The sequence below is a fragment of the Lagopus muta genome, chromosome 18 (genome assembly GCF_023343835.1).
Source record: "Lagopus muta isolate bLagMut1 chromosome 18, bLagMut1 primary, whole genome shotgun sequence".
NCBI classification, from domain to species: Eukaryota; Metazoa; Chordata; class Aves; order Galliformes; family Phasianidae; genus Lagopus; species Lagopus muta.
In genome coordinates, this window is record NC_064450.1 from 4642790 (window position 1) to 4661851 (window position 19062).

The 19062-nt window shown below is 54.2% G+C and overlaps 2 protein-coding genes across 14 annotated transcripts in view; one reads left to right on the forward strand and one right to left on the reverse strand.

Annotated features, from left to right (window-relative positions):
* The first annotated feature begins 797 nt into the window (after positions 1-797).
* Positions 798-12841, forward strand: UNC13D (unc-13 homolog D). 7 transcript variants are annotated; one of them, XM_048965089.1, is made up of 33 exons: positions 798-853; positions 1204-1249; positions 3668-3700; positions 3882-3989; positions 4188-4247; positions 4482-4548; positions 4630-4807; positions 5045-5089; positions 5262-5330; positions 5513-5582; positions 5709-5813; positions 6054-6146; positions 6323-6426; positions 6530-6647; positions 7116-7240; positions 7347-7437; positions 7549-7605; positions 7799-7896; positions 8119-8170; positions 8497-8627; positions 9007-9127; positions 9591-9734; positions 9894-9992; positions 10393-10599; positions 10707-10775; positions 10866-10945; positions 11060-11165; positions 11236-11307; positions 11409-11492; positions 11641-11761; positions 11935-12058; positions 12288-12493; positions 12581-12841. In XM_048965089.1, exons 3-33 carry the CDS (start codon positions 3668-3670, stop codon positions 12685-12687), a joined length of 3144 nt encoding a protein of 1047 aa, XP_048821046.1. In that variant the 5' UTR covers positions 798-853; positions 1204-1249; the 3' UTR covers positions 12688-12841. The 7 variants fall into 7 exon arrangements, 5 of the variants coding, with proteins under 5 accessions (XP_048821046.1, XP_048821045.1, XP_048821044.1 ...); XM_048965088.1 differs by lacking the exon at positions 798-853 and having other exon boundaries at positions 867-1249; XM_048965087.1 differs by lacking the exons at positions 798-853; positions 1204-1249 and adding an exon at positions 1266-2903.
* Positions 12842-16185: 3344 nt separating this feature from the next.
* The window catches only part of UNK (unk zinc finger), a 38707-nt gene continuing 35830 nt past the window's right edge, over positions 16186-19062 (reverse strand). For all 7 annotated transcript variants that reach the window (XM_048964960.1, XM_048964957.1, XM_048964955.1 and 4 more), the window contains one exon: positions 16186-18826. In XM_048964960.1, the coding sequence (XP_048820917.1) occupies positions 18671-18826 (156 nt within the window). In that variant the 3' untranslated portion in view covers positions 16186-18670. The remainder of the gene's footprint in view (positions 18827-19062) is intronic.

Below are 19062 nucleotides of genomic sequence, written 5' to 3' on the forward strand. Positions count from 1 at the left end.
CAGAATCACAGAATCACAGAATCACCCGGGTTGGAAGGGACCCCAAGGATCATGTAATTCCAACCCCCCTGCCTAGCAGGGCCACCAAACATACATATTCAGATCAGGTTGCCCAGGACCCTGTCCAACCTGGCCTTAAACACGTCCAAGGACGGGGCATCCACAACCTCCCTGGGCAGCCCGTTCGTGTTGGATCCAGCAAACCTTTGGACAAACAGATTTCCAGCTGATGTGTGCAGTCCTGTCTCTGTGCTGTGACTCTTGGTGCCTGCTTCCCTGCTCCGAGACGGGGCTGTTTTCCCCCCTTCGCTGGGCTGTGGTGAAATGAGGTATTTCCAAAGCTCTCTGAGATGTTGTGCAAAAGCAGTTACTGCAGGAGCTGCTCACAGACATCCTATGGCAGGACCTGAAAGTCCTGTTGAAATCCTTTGGGCTGGGGAAGGTGTTTGCAGGGCTTGTGCCTACCTGCTCAGGAATGCCTGCAGCCTGAGGAAGGGGCTGAGCCCTCCTCACCACACCGTTCTGCTGAGTGAGACCGAGTGATAAATGTTGGCCTTTCTATTTCTTTCCCCTTATTATTATTTGTTGTGTGTTGGTTTGGAACGCCAGGCCACGCGAGGTGAGGAAGTTAATTTTAGATGAGGGTTTTCTCCACAGTCAGGCTTGCCATTACTCAGCCGTCTGCAAACCCTGGGTGAGTCAGCTGGAAATGCTGCTCTCTCCTGAGCCTGAGCTGGAAACGTATTGCAGCACCCACTGTACTCAGAGCTGTCTGTGCTGTCATGCTCACTGCTGTGTCCTCCTGCCTGCCCCGGGACGATGGACTGCTGACAGGTGGATCCTGGAGCAAAAGGTATTGATTTGCTTTGTGCTGTTGAAGCTGGGCTGTGAGCCTGGCTCAGCAAGTGCTGCCTATCTACATTTTGTCTTTGCCTCGCTCAGGTCTCGTCTCTCCAGACCCAGGGCAGGCAGCATCGGGGGGTCTGGGGCAGCAGGAAGCTGCAGGGGGGGCTGGGCCCACACTGCCCTCATTGTGAAAGCTCCTTCCACCCCATTCCCACTCCCCTCACTGCCCATTTGCGGCGTGGTTTGCCAAACCATCACAGGGTTTGCGCAGTCATCGGAGCCGGGGTTTAAAAGGAGAAGTGAGGGAGGGATGTGTGTTGAAATCAGTTTTTTGACCGTTTGCCCGTTTCTGCTCAGCTTCAGATAAGGACAGGCGGTGGCTTCAGGATTATCAGGTGCAGAGGTAGGAAGATCAGCAGTGCTTTGTGCTCGCGGGTCCCTCTGTGCCAGGTTCACATCTAGAGATGAGATAAATGTTGAAGGCTGCGATGCCTCTTGCTGTCCGTTGCCCTGTTAGCTCTGGTACCCCAAAGCAGCAGCTGTAACCCCTATTATTAACTATAGACTCAATTTGTTCCAGGGCAGCCTGTAGCCTTATGTAGCCCTATGGCCTACAGAGGAAGAGGTTTTTCCTTTAGGGTGAATTATTTTTAAAGGGGATGGAAGGGCTTGCTCTGTATTGTGCATATCTGTGGTGCGTGCCCCTGGCTGTGCTCGTGGGGGTGGACTGGTGTGCAGGGGGAGCTGGTTTGGGCAGCACTGATTGCTGTCAATGACCTTTGGGAGCAGGGGAGTGCAAGGTCCTGCAGATTGCCTGCAGGTGGGGAGCATTCAGCTCCATGGGGTTATCCCTGCTAAGCAGAAAGCTGAGGTACTTCTGGAAGCTGCTCTTGGTGCTGGGGTGGATGGTGTTGCTCTGCCCTTAACTTTCTGCTGGTGAGAAGCAGCAGAGGTGCGAGCAGCTCGGGGGTGCTGTGCCTGCTGTGCCTTTATCTCTGCAGTTGCTCTTTGCTATGACAGATTTTGCTTTTGCAACCAAAACCAAACTCAGAGACGAAAGCATTTGTTTCCCAGCAGCACCGTACGTCATCGCATCTCTGCTTTACTCTGATAAGAACAGCATGCCGTGCTGATGTCCCACGTCAGTGCTCAGCGTCTCTGTCTGTAGGGCTGGGCTGGGCCTCCTCCTCTGTGTGTCCCATCTGCTGCTTGCCCAAGGTGAAGGGAACACTAATCCAGGATTCCTATGGGCTGAGCCCAGCACTGAGCAGCACAAAGAGCAGCACGTGGCAGCGCCAGAGTGGGGAGCAGAGAGGATGTGATGCTGAGCTCAGCCTGGGTGATGTTCTAATAGGGATCGGAGGGAAGGGCGCTGCTGGTGCAGAAGTCTGCATGCTGCAATCAAATGAAGTGTTTACATGGACGAAGGCCATCAGCAGCCCTGGGTTCCCACTCATTTCCTGCTCTTTTGCTCAATGAGCTGTGATGCCTGGAAAACCCCATGGCTGTCCCCATCCATGTGTGCAGTGACTGCATCAGTTCCCAGCCCAAACTTGCTCGGGGTGCCGCAGGGTATCTGTGTGTTGCAGTTTCTCACCCCACAGCTTTGGGGCCGTGCTGCATATCCCATTATATCCCATACCCAGTCATGGAGTCGACTTCTGCTCTCTGTGGGGTCCCCCTCCCATGCTCATGAAGTACTCCAGCACAGAGCAGCCCAGGCCCTCCGTGCCACTGCTGCGTGTCCTCCTCACCTCCAATGATTTTTGCCTTCCGTGACAGCTTTTGCCCACTCTCTCCCAACCCCTCGCTCACAATTAATGGCTGAATTTGCATGCGATGCCTTCCCTTCACCCCACTCCTGCACCACAGAGCTGTGGGTGCTGCATGCTGCAACTTCTACGCTTCCGTTCTGCTCCAGTAGCCGTGATGCGATAGGGGCTGTGGTTTCCTCTGAGCAGAGCAGTGCTGGGGTGGCTGCTCAGCACAGCCCCAGGATGGCGGCTGCTGGTGGAGCACCTATGGGGAGCCTCCCCAGGGAGGAGGAGAACCCCGAGGTAGGTGCTGTGGGATGGGGACGGCGTTCGGGGCGAAGTGGCTGTGGGAGTGCAGGGTGCAGGGCTGGCAGATGTATGGTGGAAATGTGCTCAGGTGGAGAAATGGGGTGAGGAGCGTGTGGCCAGAGCGGGCTGGAGCTGGAGCCAAGGGAGAAGAAGTAGGACTGAATGCCCTCAAAACAACAAACTCCCTGCTGCCAGCTCAGCACCCGTTATCCACATAAGCAGGAGCAGCTCCCGTGTTAACCTGCAGTGGTGGTGGAGCAAAACCCAGCACAGATGGTCAGGGGATTATGGCAGCCCTAGATTTGCCATAAGCAAACAGTGATGATCCAGTGGGTGTTTTTCTTTTCCCACTAGGAGGATCCCAAGGTCATTCCGGGTCTTGGGTTGGGCTCATCCATCCCCCTGAACACCCCAGCTCAATCTGTGTTCGTGCTCAGCACAGAAAGGACCAAATGAGTTTCAAACATTTCCAAAATATGAGTATGGGGTTTTGTTGTTGTTTTGTTTGTTTTTGAGTCACCCCACTGCACCCCGAGGGGCTCAAACACTGCGAGCTGCCCCAGATGGCACACAGCACCACTGGGGTCGCCATCCCCAGGTGAAGATAGGCGGAAGGAAAATGGTTTTCATTTCATTGCCTTAAGTGCCATTGGGGTTTAATGGCACTTTTGGGACAAGCCCACCCTGTCCCCTCTACCCACCATCACTGTGCCCCCAGACCTGATGGGAAATCCCTCCTTCCCCTCTTGTTTCTCCAGATGGATCTCTCACACCGCTTCTCCAAGCAGGAGGTACGAGCACGTGGGTTCCTGTGGGTTCCCCATCACTGGGGCCATCGGGGGGGGAGAGCACCTTTGGGTGCAGGAGGAGCACCCTGCTGTCAGCATCCCCTGGGTGCACTGAGGGGGGAGGGCAAGCAAAGATAAGGGAGGCCGCTGTAAAGGCAGTGATGTGACAGCACTGTCCCCACAGCTGGCCCTGCTCTACCAGGAGGTGCTTTACACCATCCGGCACCGTCTGGGCAAACCGCAGCCCCAACACGTTGCTGACAGCCAGGAGCTCTGTGCCTATGTGCAGAAGGTGGGTGCTTCTCCATGGGACCCTCAGTAGGCAATTCCTAAAGACCCCACAGGGTTGGGGATGGCACCGGGGCGCTCAGAAGGCTCTCCCTGATGAGCTCTCCCAGCCTTCCTGCTGCTCCAGCTGGAAAGTCCTTGGCTGCCCTCCAGCCACCATCAGCAGGGCCACATCCGTTACCAGCCCTAATGTTTGTAACAGGCTTTTGGCATGGATGCAGAGGAGCACAGGACCATCATGCAGCAGGTCCAGGAGCTGGAGGTATGGAGCAGGGCAGGCTCTGTGCTGGGGTGCTGCTGGATTTGGGTGTTTGGGTTTGGAATGCCCCAGGTCTGTGCAGGGACTGAGCTTGTTTGTGACAGGGGGCACTGATCCGTTTCCTGGGGTCAGTGACACCCAGCTGAGCACGCAGCAGCATCACCTCCTGGGGTGCATCCAGCAGCAAACACTGTGGCTGCTTTTCCCTTCTGTTAAGCAATCTTTTCTCTCTGCCAGAGCCCAATTTTTTGTCTGAAAGCAACCGTGAAAGAAGCCAAAGGGATTTTGGGTAAAGACGTCAGCGGTAAGCAGAGCTGGGTGGGTGGCTTTGCAGAAAGGGTACAGCTGCTGCTCTCAGTGGGGACAGCACTGCTGGCTCTCGCAGGGTACAGCGACCCGTACTGCCTGCTGGGCATCGAGTCCAAGAGCCAGGAGCCAGCCCACCCCAACAGCAAGAGGAGGCTGAAGGCTGTGGTCAAGGACCTCATCCCTGAAGACCAGATCCATCGCACCCAAATCATCAGCCAGACCCTCAACCCAGTGTGGGATGAGACGTTTATCCTGTAATCTGCCACCTGTTCCTCCCATTGCTACTAAGGGGTCTCAGGGCTCTGAGGCTGTGTGGGGTGGGGTCTCCATTTCCACATCTCCGTCTCTCCATCTCCGCTTCCACCTCATCTCCATCTGCATCTCTATCTCCACCTCCATCTATCTTCACTTCCACCTCTGTCTATTTCCACTTCCATCCCCACCTCTCAAAGGCCGCTGTCCTGACGTGTGCTGCTAACCATTCCTTCCAGGGAGTTTGAAGACATGGAAACAGCCAGCTTCTACTTGGACATGTGGTGAGTACAGCTGGAGCAGGGTTCTGCCTCCCAGCATGGGGCTGGGAGGGTCAGTGGGGTGACCTTCAGATCTGCACACATTTCCAAGCACAAAAATCCCCTTGGACTCCATTTCCCCTTGGAATGTTCTCTGATCACATGAATTCCTTTCCCTTGCTGCTTCTGCTCCCAGGGACTCAGACACAGTGGAATCAGTGCGGCACAAGCTGGGCGAGCTGACGGACCTCCATGGCCTCAAACGGTGCGTGCTGCCATGTGGGGCTGTGGGCATCGTGTGTTTGCTCCCTGGGTTCACTAAATGCCCTTGGAGGAAGGGAGGGAGGGCAGCAGTTCTCTGCTGTCTCCATATTGCCTTGCTTTGTCCGGATCACAGCCGGTTGGTGGCTGTGTGGATCCCTTCATCCTCTTGCTCCTGCCTTCCAGGATCTTTAAGGATGCTCGGAAGGACAAAGGGCAGGATGACTTCCTGGGGAATGTGGTCCTCCGTCTGAAGGTGAGCCCTGGATGTGAGTGAAGGCTGGGGAGGTGACGTGGCAGCATGGCAGCACAGCTCCCAGGAGCGATGCCGAGTCCCCAGCACAGTGGAACAGCTCCCTGCACCTCATCTCTGCATACACAGGACCTGCACTGCTGGGATGACCGGTGGTACCAACTGGAGCCGTGCACAGAGACGTACCCCAACCGGGGCCAATGTCACCTGCAGTTCCTGCTGACCCACAAGAAGGTAGGAGCGAGGGAACCATTGCCTCAGCAGGAAGGGTCGCCCCCTGATCCCCATCCTCTGTGTCCCATCTCTGGGACCAGAGGCATTGACACAATTCACACTTCGACTTGAGTTCAGACGGGGGTCTCCAACCCCACGTTGTTTGCATCCCTGTGTCCCCAGCTGTGTTCCCAGCTCTCCAACTGCTTGGGCAGGGGATGGTTATTGCTCATGTGCTTTGCATGCCTTGTCTCATTCCAGAGGGCCACCATCTGCAGCCGGACGCAGCCGAGCTACACCGTGCATCGCCACCTCCTGCAGCAGCTGGTGTCTCATGAGATCCTGCAGCACCAGGTGCCGTAAGGAGAGAGGAGCAGCAGGGATGGGATGGGGGATGATGATCTTGGTGGCTGCCACATTGGCATGTTGCACCGTGATGGGGTCAGGAGACGCCTGGCCATGACTGGGGCCCCATGAACAACATTCCCAGCCTACTGCAGAGTTCCTGACCCAGCTGTGCATCCTGGCAGGCCGGCAGCACCGCCTGGGACGGGGAGCTGAGCCCACATGCCAGCACTGTGCTGTACCTGCATGCCACACAAAAGGATCTCTCTGACTTCCACCAGGTCATGGCGTGAGTATTCCATCTCCATTTCCCCATTCTGGCTGTAACAGCCTTGGTGAGCACCCTGTGCCACCCCCTTGGGGCTCACCTCAACCTCTCCCCAAATCCCCAGGCAGTGGCTGGCGTACAGCAAGCTGTACCAGAGCCTGGAGTTCAACAGCAGCTGCCTGCTGCACCAGATCACCAGCATCGAGTACCAGTGGATGCAGGAGCGCCTGCGGCCGGAGCAGGTGGGACACAGGGAGGTGTGACCTCACATCTCCTGCTGGCTGCATTTCCCTCTAGGGAAGGGCAGGAACTTGTGGGGTGTGGGGCTGCCCAGAGACCTCAGGGATGGGCTTCAGGGCATTACTGATGGGAAACAGTTATGGGACCGGGACAGACCAGGGAATTTGTTCCCCATCACAGAGAAGCTGCTGCTATCCAACCATGCCTAGGTCCCAAGCCCAATGACTATTAAATCTGACCCAGTTCCTGCTGCCTCCCCATGGCCTGTTTTCCCAGGGCATCTGAATCCTGTGCTGAGATTTGGAACATTTCACGCATAGCAATGAGCTTTCAGCACAAAACTCAGCTCAGCCCCTCTGGGGAGCAGTTCCTGGGGGCTTCAGGAAAGGAGCAAGAGCCTTGGGCTCTCTTCTATGAGGCTCAACGGTCCCAGCACCGTGCGCAACAGCGTGTTCCCTTCCATCCCCCAGAAAGCAGAGCTGGCAGAGTCCTTCCAGTCCTTGCTGACCTATGGGGTGTCCCTCATCCGGAGGTATCGCATCATCTTCCCCCTCTCTGTCCCGAGGTCCACAGAGAGGCTGCAGTCCCTGCTCCGGTGAGTCTGGTTGTTGGGAGAACTGTTTGTGTAGGGCCTCCTGGGGAAGAGGTGTTGTCTTGGAGGGGCTGGTGATGGGTTTTGTCAACGGTTCTCCCTTTTGCAGGGTCCTGGTCCAGATGTGCAAGATGAAAGCTTTCAGAGAGCTGTGCACACTCAGCCCTGATCTCCCCAAAATGGTTTCTGAGGCTCTCAAGGTAGCGGGGCCTCCTGTCCACCCCCTACCCCTACCTGGCTTCCTGCAAAGCCCCACGGCTGGCTTGGTGCTGCAGCTTCAGTGCTGTCACACTGCGGCTCCTCTCTTGCAGTCAGGCACGACGGAATGGTTCCACATGAAGAAGCTGCATCTCCAGCCCATGGTGAAGGTCAGTTCCCACCTCTGCTACTCCAAAGCGATGGTGCTCAGACCAGCCCTACAAGCTCAGTGTTCCACGTGTGGATCCAAGGATAGCTTGCTGCCTCACAAGGACAGATCATAGAAATGAATCCGTTTCAAATGGAGGTCAGGTCACTTCAGTATCGCTGAGCATCCCAAATGAGTTGTTCCTTCTTTTTCAGAGCATGGAGGAAAACGGCAAAGCCTTGGCCAAACTCCTTTTGGAGGTGATAGGAGATCTCCAGCAATGCCACAGAATCTGGAATAATTTCTTCATCAGGTGGGGTGTGGAGCTCAAACCCCTCCTCAACCACCTTCCACAGGACCAAGAGCAATGAGGCAGTTTGATGCTTCATTCCCTGGTCCTTGGGTTCCACCTGCAAAAGGAGATCATTGAGCGGTCCCAGTTCTGTCCTGCAGTGCTCTCCTCTCTCTAATGGAATAGGATGGGCTGGGTTTGCTGGGTTGGGACTGGCTCCTGATTCTGTTTCTCTCTTTGTAGCATCTTGAAGCTGAATCTCTTCTCCATCACCTACTTGGAGCTGGAGAGCCTGGTGAGTGATCCTGTGGCTGCTCTGCACTCCTGGGGCTGAGGTCTAAAGCCCGGCTGAGATTTTTAGGTAGCCTTCAGGCTTGGCTTCTTGTTGCAAGCCTGGGAAGAAAGCAAGCCGTAGAAATTCCATCTTCCCCTGCACTCCCTTAGAGTCACCATCATTATTTGTCTATTTGCCTGACCCAAAAGATCTCCTCAAATGCCACATGAAAAGGAGTGCCGTGAGCTGCCCCTCTCCCCATGGCTTCAGACAGCCCATGCCTTCCCAGCTGGACCCCCCTAACCCTGTGGCCCATGAGCTGCCCTTCTCCCCATTGTCGCTGCCAGGTTGCAGAGCACGTCCAGGAGCAGCTGCGTGAGGTCAATGCTGGCATGTCCAAACCCACAGCTGAAAGCCTTTTCCAGCTCTACCTGAACCTGCAGGAGCTCTACAAGATGAAGGACTTCCTCCCAAAGAGGTATCAGCCTGCCAGAGGGGTGGTGCTGGAATGGGGCACTGAGCAGTCAGTGTGGAAGAACACCAAAGCCTTTGCTCTCACTCCACCCCTAATTCCACCCCAGAGCAGGCCTGGTGTTGGAGTGAGCATCATCAGAAGAGTTTCAGGCTTGGACTCGATGATCCTTATTGGGATCCTTAGTTGGACTTGGTGGCCCCTTTCCAACTACATCCTATGATTTTTATGCTCATTTCTCAGTGGGTTTTGATGGGGGCATCCAAAAGGGGAGTCTTTCTCCTTATTCTGTTTCTTGTGTATGAGATGATGGAGGGTTGGAAGCCCCATGCCATCACCATGCACTGCAAGAAGCTGGTTTCTCAGCTGGTTTGTCCATCCACAGAGATGGGCCTTTGGCTCTGAGTGATTTCCACCAGTGGTTCAAGGAAGCTGTGCCTCAGTGGCTGCAGAAGGCCTACAGCATTGCACTGGAGAGAGCACAGAGGGCTGTGCAGATGGACCAGGTAACCCAGGAGGAGAAATCTCCCCCAGCATTTGGGGTCCCACCAGCTCCCTCACACACCCCCAGTGGGTTCTTTTTCCCATGGCTCTTTACTCCTCTGTGGTCCTTACCTCCATGCCTGTTTCATGGCACTGATGCCACCACGGAGGTCCCTCTTGCAGCCTGGTTTCTCTCCCTGTGATTTGGCTTATGCTATGAGCTGGTTCTTCTGGCCTTCAGAAAGAGGGAAGGCAGCTATGGGGGCAGGGGCTCCTCACCCTGTTCTTCACTGCTGTTCAGCAGTGGGATGGAGAATGAGGGAAGGCCTGGGGCGCTGCATTCCCATCTCCTCCATTCCCCAGAGCGGTCAGGTGATGGCACAGATTGAGGGTGGGTGTAGGAAAGATCTGGTGATGGTCCTAAAACAAAGGGAGCAGCTCTCCAGTCGGGGATGACTGGGTTGGTTTTGCTCTGTGCCCTCCCAGCTGACGCCCTTCGGGGAGCACAACAAGCACAGCACGTCCACTGTTGACCTGTCCACCTGCTACGCCCAGATCGTGAAGACCTGGCAGCAGCTCAACTGGCCGGATCCTGAGGAAGCCTTCATGATCATGGTGAAACTCGTGGAGGTTTGTGCTCTTGGGACTGGTTGAGCAAACACAAGCAGCAGAAGTTTCCTCTTACTTTTAGAGTCAGGTCCCAACGAATGGGGCCAGTGTCCCATGCCAACATAGTGGGTTTCTCCGTGCTGCCCTGCTGGTGTCACTTGTTCCTTCTCAACCATGCAGGATATGTGCAAAATCGCCCTGATGTATTGCCGGCTCATCAAGGAGAGGGCTGAGGCTCTGTCACTGAGCAAGCAGAACGAGGGTGAAGCAGCCAACAGGGTTGGTACTGGGGCAGGACACTGGGCTTAGGGGGAGGCAAGGTTTGGCCATTGTTCCTGAGCAGATGTGCAGCCAGTATCCTGGGTCTGGCTTTCATGGGGATCAGCTGGACCTGATGGCTGTCATCGTGGAAAATCAGGAGGGAAAACGTGTGGGTTTGGGGAGAGGGGAGGAGGGGAATGGTGGTAGGGATGAGGGTGGGGATGAAGATGGGAAAGAGGACGGAGATGTGGGTGGTAATGAGAACGGGATGAAAATGATGGGGATGAGGATGAGGACAGGAGTGATGAGGGTGGAATTAGGGTAGGGATGAGAGTGGGAGGGATGATAGAGACGAGGATGAAAATGGGGTTGGGGTTGGAGCCAGAGGGATAACTTGAGTAATGACCTTCCTCCCCAGCTCTGCATCGTGGTGAACAACATCAAGCAGCTGCGGCTGCTCATCTTGAAGCTGCCATTGCAGCTGGACTGGGCCCAGCTGGAGCGGCGCATGGGGGCTGTCATTGACCAGCAGCAGATCCAGCACACGCTGCACCATCAGCTCGACAGCACCGTCTGCTGTCTGGACCATGAGGTTCAGGACGTGGTGCAAGCCCTGGCCACCAAGGTGAGCACCTGCCGCAGGTTGCCCTGCGCCTGACCTGAAGTGAGGAAGTTTAACCCAAGGGGATGGAAATAAACCTCATTGTCTCTGTGTGCTTTTTCTCCTGGCAGCTGGAAGCAGGCATCGCCAGGCACATTCAAGAGCTGTCAGCCCCCAGCAATGCTCAGGAGCCTGAGGATGTAAGCACCTGGCCCAACCCCTCTGCTGTGCCCTGCTGAATGCAGCCCCCCACCCCGTGCCCACCCCAATGCCTCTCTCCTGCTATGCAGTCCATCCTCCCTCTCATGAAGTTCCTGGAGTCAGAGCTGCAGTACCTCAACGAGCACCTGGTCCAGGAGAACTTCAAAAGGTGGCCCCTCGTCCTTGGTGTGGGGCTGTGGGGCTGAGCTCAGTGGGGTGAGCTTGGTTACCTGTGTGTGCTCTGTATATCCCCCAGCTCACTGCCCCTTCCTTTGCCCCACAGCCTCCTTGCTCTGCTCTGGCATCACACCTTGGCCGTGCTGACAGCGGCTGCTGGCCCACAGGTGCCCTCGGTGCAGCACTGCAGGAAGCTGCACTGTGCCCTGAAGGTACCTGGGGGGCTGGGGGAGGGTTCCTGCATGGGCACCTGGTTGCTGCTAACAGCATTCTCCTCCTCAGAGCCTGGAGCTGTGCTTCCATGCTGAGGGCTGCGGGCTGCCTCTGGACACCCTGCACAGCACTGCCTTCCTGGTATGGTGCTGGGGGGGGCCAGGATGTCCTTTGGATGTTCTATGCAGAGGGGTGTCCCCAAGGCTGCAGACCTTGATAGTCACCCCTTATCCTCTCTGCAGTCACTGGAGAGCCGCCTGGCCCTCTGCTCCTCCACCAGCCGCAAGCTCATCCAGAAGTACTTCAGCAACAGGATCCAGGAGCAGGTGGGAGTCAGGGCCCCCCACACAGCCTGCCCACGGCCTCCCTCTGTCCTTGCCCTGTCAGCAGAGGTTTTATCCCAGTGCTGGGCTCTGTGGCACCTGGGAGGATGCCCCCAGGTCCCCATAACGCTCCCTCTACCATGCCGTGCAGCTGGGCATCAGCTCAGAGAAGTACGGGGCTGTGACCATCAAAGCGCTGTACCGCCCTTCGGAGCAGAAGCTGCGCGTGGAGGTGCTCAATGCTGCCAACCTCATCCCCTTGGACTCCAACGGTGAGAGCACAGGGCTGCAAACCAGGGTCTGCTGAGGGAAGAAGGGGATTATTTCGCTGTATGGAGTCACCCTGGGCCAGGCAGGGATGTCTCAGCCCCCTTGCAGGGCCGGGTGCTCTGGATGATGCCCAGGATGCCCCATAAACAGAGGGCTGATGGCTGTACCCTGCCAGGCTCCAGTGACCCCTTCGTGCAGCTCACCCTGGAGCCCCGGCATGAGTTTCCTGAGGTGGTGGCCCGCAGCACCCAGTGCAAGAGGAATGAGCTGCACCCCCTCTTCGATGAAGCCTTCGAGTTGTACGTAGAACTCAGCACCCAGCAGCCCCCACCTCCCCATCCCTACCCCACAGATGTGGGTCCTGCGGTGGGTTTTCACCTCCTGTCCCCTCTCCTTGGGCTGACGCTGGGGAAAGAGGTTGACACACAGCAGGGGAAATGGGGGTGTCCTATGGGCTTCCACCCCACAGCTCCAAAATGGGGGGAATGAATGACGGGATGAGATGTCCCCGTGTGTCCCACCCCATAGCCTCATCCCCTCTGAGAAATGCCGCCAGGACGGGGCTTGTCTCCTGCTCACTGTCTTCGACTACGACACTCTGGGTGCCAACGACCTGGAGGGAGAAGCTTTCTTCCCACTGTGCCACGTGCCGGGCCTGGATGCTGATGAGGACCGGGCTGACATGGGCTGGGTGCCCCAAACACGCCTCCCCCTCACCCACCCCAAACCTGGCGGTACGGGGGGTGGGATCTCACCCCCACAACCAACCCCCCACCGTGCGTCCTCCCCACCCCACATTGCTCCCCTTTTTTCCCCTCTAGGAGATGAGATCCTTCAGCTGCTGGAGTGCAGGAAGGGAGACAAGGAGGCCCAGGCCTTCGTCAAGCTGCGCAAGCAGCGAGCCAAGCAGTCCAAGGAGACAGCATGAGGAGCAGAGGGGCCTAAATGTGGGGGTCCAGAATGGGATCCTTGTCCCCAGCACTGCCCCCCATGGGGCTCAGGAGGGTCCTGGGGTGGATGGGGATCTCCCTGCAGACTAACACTAACACAGAGCCATGTCCCCAGGGCTCTGCATGGGGCAGTAACATCAGTGCAGGGCTGCCTCCTTGGTTGTCTCTTTTTTCCTTCTATTTTAAATTAAAAGCCAGCAGGTGTGCCGGCTCAGCCTTCGTGGCAGGTGGGAGAAGGCGGTGCAGGGTAATAAAGCAGCACCTGCCACATTGTCTGCTGGGGCTCTGAGGGGTGAGGGTTTCCCTTTGCAGGGGTCACAGGCTGTAATGCACCAAGTCAGCAAGCATCCCTGCAGAGCTCCCAGCACCCAGCAGTGCTCGGACAGCAGCAATACTGGGTACCACACTGAGCTGCAACTGGGGCTCTGAAACACCAGAACCAGAGCCTAGCATCACCCCAAGCCTGTGCTAAGCAGCTGCATGCTTCTGGCTCCAGAACACCCCTGGGATTCCCAGGTGTGAGAGCTGCAACACCCAGCAGGCAGCTGGCTGCTAACTGTATGTGCTTGGTTTTTTTTAGCTGCAATTAAACTAATTACAAACCCAGAGCTCTCCCCCAGGCAGCCCCTGCCAAGCTCATAGGGTCCCTGTTTGCAGGGGAATTAAAAGCATCACCCTCCTGCCTGTGGCTCCTCTGCAGGCAATTGAGGTCAAGCTGTCTATGGGGGTGGAAACAAAGCTCCTTTGGTGCTGACTGCCATGGCCAGGCTTGACCGAGGGATTAAAGCAGCCATTTGCTCACTGCAGTCACTTGCTTCTGTCCCCGTGTTGGGGACGCAGCTCTGCAGAGCAGCACAGTGCAGCAGTGGGATGTGAAGAAGGGTCTCTGCTTGTGGAGGGGATGCCGTCCCATGCTGGTACTTGTGCTGGGGACACGATGCTGTCACATTACTAACAGTCCTTAATGGGGCGATTCGGATGAGTGCTGTGCTTGTAGAACAATAAGCAGTGAATGCAGCCTTAAATAAAAGCTCATTCTTGGACACTTGAAGAGAGCAATGTTATGTCCAGTGCCATAGACAGCAAAACCGTGACCACAGGGGCTCTGATCACCTCACTCCCAGCCTGAGCAACAACGTGGGGGACAAAACCCATCTGGATCTGTGGTTGTGCCACTTCCAAAGGGTCTGCCTCACCTAACCCCACCGGCTCCCCCTTATCCTAAAGAGCAGCCCCACAGTGAGGGGGTCAATGCAGGAGGGAGCAGGGGAACAAAGCATTCCTGGTCCAGGGGAGCAACGTGCTGTGATGGCACAGACCCCCCCTCCCCCCTGCTCTGTTCCCCCCATCGATGGCCACGGAGGGGCCGTGCTGCATGCACACATGGACACACACACACACACCACACACACACACACACTGCTTTATTTTGCTTCTCTTTTTTGTTTTTTTTTTTCTTATTTTTTCTTAGCAAAAAAATAAAAATTTATTGTCCTCTAAAAAAAAAAAAAAAAAGAAAAAAAAAAAAATCCATCCTGCCCTTGGAAACTGTGACACAGATTGAGATCTTTCCAGCCCCACATGCAAGTTCATTCTGCCAAGAAAAGAGTCTAAACCAGATTTCCGACAGCCAAAACACATATTTACAGAGTACGAGAGAAACGACAGTTGAAATCACAGTTCTATACATGGAATCAACAACACGTTTACACACCATTGATCACCATTCTGCCAACTTCTACACGGACTCGGGGCGTTCCTGCCCAGCTCCATCCTCCCGGGGGTGGTGAGGAGGAGCTGGGCCACGAATCGCCACCAGAAATACTGCAGTGTGTGTTATTCTTATTATTATTTCTTTTAATGTATACTGTACTTATTTTGTTTTAACATTGGAAGCTACGGAGTGGGGAAGCCCCAGAAATCTCTCCACTGCAGTCAGTGGTTGCAGGAATACTTCACTTGGAAAGAAACACCGCGCGATACGGCGCTAACGGCGAGGCTGCTGTTGGCCATCGCTCCAAGGATAAAGGAAAACACTGGTGATATTCTTCCTTCTCAGATGGGGGAAAAGGAGACAGAGAGAGAGAGAGGAACAGCAATGGCTTTACTGAGTCCGTTCGGCACGAAAGGCTGCCTCACACGTGGCTCAGGTTCAGAGCACAGAGAGCACAAAGCTTTGGGGGCTGCTCAAGGGGAGCTCCGTGCTGTGCCGCATTGCTGCCTGCCTGGGGCTGAGCTCAGGGGCCCTGAACTGCAGCTCCCCACACCTCTCAGCCCCCTCTGCAGCTACAGCTTTGTTTTCTTGGTATCTCTCTACCCAGGAGATCGTTGTCTCAAGCCATCTGCTTCTATATTGTTTCGCTATAACGAAGTAAAAGCTTATTGACCTTTAAGATACTGTGCTTTCACAACACAAGCCAGGCTCCCCTCCTCCCCCCAGCTCTCAGCTGAGAAGCATCACCGAGGTCAACGCTTCCCAAAGGGGGAAAAAGTCCATCTCCACCAGGGAGCCTGTGTGCACGGGCAGCACCGGGCAGGGATCACATGGAGCCAGCCCTGCTGCCCTTGGTTCTGCTGGATTGCTGCACAGCTCGGAACAGGGAGCTCCTGCCTCGGCCAGAAGCTCAACAGTACGTGAGAGGGGCTGCACACCTCATAGCACCAGGTTGCTCTGTACAAAGTCTTACCACAGCACGCAGAGGATGGCTGCAAAGCTCTGAAGCCACAACGCAGTGCTGGGAGGATGGTTGATGGCCCGGGGCACCACGCTGCCTTCCCCTGTCCTGCCCTGCCTCAGGCAGCAAATGCTGCTCAGCTCACAAAGCTGACCTCCTCTTTCCCACCGGCTGCATAAGAAAATCATTCACATTTCAGATACTTTGTTTATAAAGCAGCAAACAAACTCATAAAGACCTCGATTTAAGAAGTGTTTCTCCAAGCACCGGAGGAAAGAGAAGAGCTGACAGGCTGTGCAAGGAGAGGGCTGAGCTGGGGCCATGGCAGGGCATGGGGACAGGGAAGGTAAAATGCAACGGCCACCCATAAGCTTAGATTTCTTTGGTCCTTCGGTATCAGTTTTAAAAGAGAGAAATTGTTTTACCTTTTGAAAAGGGGGGGGAAAACAAAACAAAACAACAGAAACACGCTTACTGTGGTCTGGAATGTTCCTTATGCCCCTCTGTGGAAGCCCCATGGGGACCAAGGGCAAGCATCACCTCCCCATAGATCCTACGGGCACACAGCAGGCCAGTCTCAGCTGAAGGGGACAGCATGAAAAGCAAAGCAGGCTGCTGGGCTCTGCCTCTTCGGAATATCAGAGACCTGAATCAAGGGTTTATTTCCTATTATTTAATTTAGATTTAAAAAAAAAATACTTTTTAAATATATATCTTCATCGGGCTTCTTCCTTCTCCCCCCACTCCTCTCCCTCCCCTTCCTTTTTGCTCCAAAAAAAAAAAGAAAAAAAAAAAAAAGAGAAATGTTCACATATTTTAATAAAAGGTCTTTCCTTAAGATCAGACCGAGGCAGATGTGCTGCCCCATGGCACAGACATTCGAAGGCTATATAACCAAACAACATAGCCACTATGTTCACCCAACAGTGTCTCTCCATTTAAAATTAAAAAAAATTAAAAAACTGATGCTAGTTACAATAAAATACACATGGGGGGAAAAAAGAGCATTTTTACAAAAAAAAAAAACCAAAAAAACCCAACACGTTAATGGGAAAAACAAAACAAAAGAACTACACAGAGCTGTACTTAGGAGATCATCTGGGAATGCATATTAACCCTTCCCATACAAAGGAAAGGTGGAATTACAGAAGCAAACCTAATTATGTCTTTGTGTTAAAATAGGAAGCTTTCTGAGAGGCTCTGGTAATGATTTGGGTGCTCCTACAACAACAGTGGGCTGCTGGAGGTTCCAGTGCTTTCCCAAGGGCTGGGAGGGGCAGCGCAGGCAGCATCCCTGCACAAAGCAACAGGACTGAGAGAACGGAGCAGCCTTCTGGTTGAGATCCCAGCAGGTTACTGCAATCCACCCGAGGGGAAAACCCAATGGATGCGCTGGTAAAGGATGTCATGGGAAAGCTCAGCTGCTGGCAGGTCTAAGCTGGAGGCATTTCTTTTCCCTATAAAGAAGAGCACCGGACAGCGTGGCTCGTGTTGGACTGGTCTGAGGGATTTCCTCCTTTGCCTTTTCTGAAATGATCTGAGAGATTAAATTCAAACACAAAGAGGATCCTAACGAGGAGAAAGTCCCTGAGCTCTTTTTGCAGGTGGTGTTTGGGGACAACAGCCCGAAACAAACTCAGCAGGTCAGAGACACCAGTGAGAGCTACAGGAGGGCGGTGGAAAGGCCTGTGCTCAGGAATGGAGGCTGAGGTGGGAGGAAGGAGAGCGAGAGGGCTGCGGAGCCCTGCAGTCACGTCCCTCTGATGGAGATGCTTCCTTCTGCTCTGAGCTGGCTGGTTCAGCACCCCAGCCTGCACACAGCCACACACAGCCACCTCCACACTGCTACCAATCACAGCACCACAGAGAGCGGCTCGTGAGTTCTGAACACTTAAATGAGAATTTGAATTAAAGTCCTCTTCCTTTCTAGCTCCCTCCTCTCTGTAACATTACTAACACGAAAAACAGGGCATCACGAGACCAACCAGCTTTAGAGTTTCCCCATCAACACTTTCATATGCACATACAAACAGTGGCTGTGTTCATAAGCTTCAGTGGTAACACGCACTGTGTTTTGTGCCACAGTGATGAGCAGGAAGAAGCATCCCCACCTAGGAGCAGCAGAAAGCAAGGAATGTACGTTCCTCTCCAGCTCCAGCCTCCAGCTGCAATTGATTTATCAGCAGTTGGTTCCATGCAGGGCTCTCTCTCACCACAGGCTGGCATGAGGCTTCTGGATTTAGCAGCCCACGGTTCACCCCTGAGCTGCTGAAACAGGGAATGCCAACTCTGTCCAAACAGTTAAAAAAGAGTCCTTAGACTGTGCCTGGAATTGTTTCACGTGATCCAGCAGTGACTACAAAAGAGGTCTCTGTGGCTAAAAGAAAACCAATCTGGTCTGAAGCGGTACAAATTCTTCAGGCAGCCACTAAATAAAGGGGTGTCTGCAGAGAACTAACCTGTGTATCCATTTCCCTTTCACAAAGGGCTTCAGCTGACACAAGGATGATGACTGAAAGGCTGCTCAAACCTGCAACGTTAGCTGTATCAGCAATGATTACTGGTCACTGAATCTGGGGGCCTGGCTTGCTTTAGGTACAATATATATTTTTTCCCCCCTTTTCTTCTTTTCATATAAATATACAAAGAGTGTAAAAAACTTTAAAAAGTGAACTTTGCTGTTTTAAACGACAGACAAAGTTTCTGCACATTCAGAGATCAGCAACGTGAGGCCCACCAGGCAGGGACCCAGCAGAGCTTCCATCGGGGAGGACGGCTTTAACCAAGCTGGGTCAGTGAAAGAGCAGGGAGACCGAAGACGTGAAACAGTCATTTCAATGCACCTCGATCCTCCCCACGATCTCAACTCTTTCCTCTGGAAAGCACGTGGAAGCCCCTCTTGCCCACTCTAAATCCTTCTGGAAATAGTCAAAAATTTGTTATCACCTAAATAGAAAAGAGGAGAAACGCAGACTCTTTGCAAACGGCCCTTTGATCTGTATTAAAAACAGCTCTCAAAGTTCCTCAAGAGTTAGAATTAGTGGGGCACGGGTGAGGGGCAGTTTAGATACGGGATGTAAAATATTAAAAAGTGCTCTGCAACTAATTTCTGTTTTCTGCGGGTACGTGCGTGCGTGTGCATATACACACATACACAGACACGCACATACACACATACATAGATATATCTACACATACATATATATATGTACACATACATATATATGTACGTACGTATAAAGTTAAAAAGTTCTATGATATGATCAGAACAAACGTCCTGGGAAGGTCACGACTGCAGGGCGTGGGGCCTGTTGGGGTGGCAGATGGGGCACTCGCCCTCCTCGGCGCACGTCTCGCACAGCACGGCGTGTTGGCACGGTAACACCACGCGGTTCTCCTCCTGACACTTAAGGCATTTCACTGACTGCATCTGAAATACTGCCTGCGAGAGACCAGCACAGGGCAAAACGTAAGCGTTGAATGGGGAAAACAACAGGGGCACGTGCTGCACGGGCTGGGGAAACGCAACACCCGTTCGCCTTGCAGTGCAGCACGATGCCCTCCTGTAGGAGCATCAGGATCAGAGCAGTTCTGATCGACTGAAATTCTGTCTCCTTAGGTACAGAGAAGAGGTAGCTATTTTCCTAGAACTCACATTGGCTACGTTCACATAGAACT

What these genes read in the sequence shown, in the direction of transcription:
- UNC13D (XM_048965087.1), top strand. Translation starts at nt 2,667, where the DNA reads ATGGCTGAATTTGCATGCGATGCCTTCCCTTCACCCCACTCCTGCACC. An exon ending in AGCGCCTGCGGCCGGAGCAG is followed by an intron (nt 6,648 to 7,115) that starts GTGGGACACAGG and finishes TCCATCCCCCAG; the next exon opens with AAAGCAGAGCTGGCAGAGTC. An exon ending in TGCACAGCACTGCCTTCCTG is followed by an intron (nt 11,308 to 11,408) that starts GTATGGTGCTGG and finishes TCCTCTCTGCAG; the next exon opens with TCACTGGAGAGCCGCCTGGC.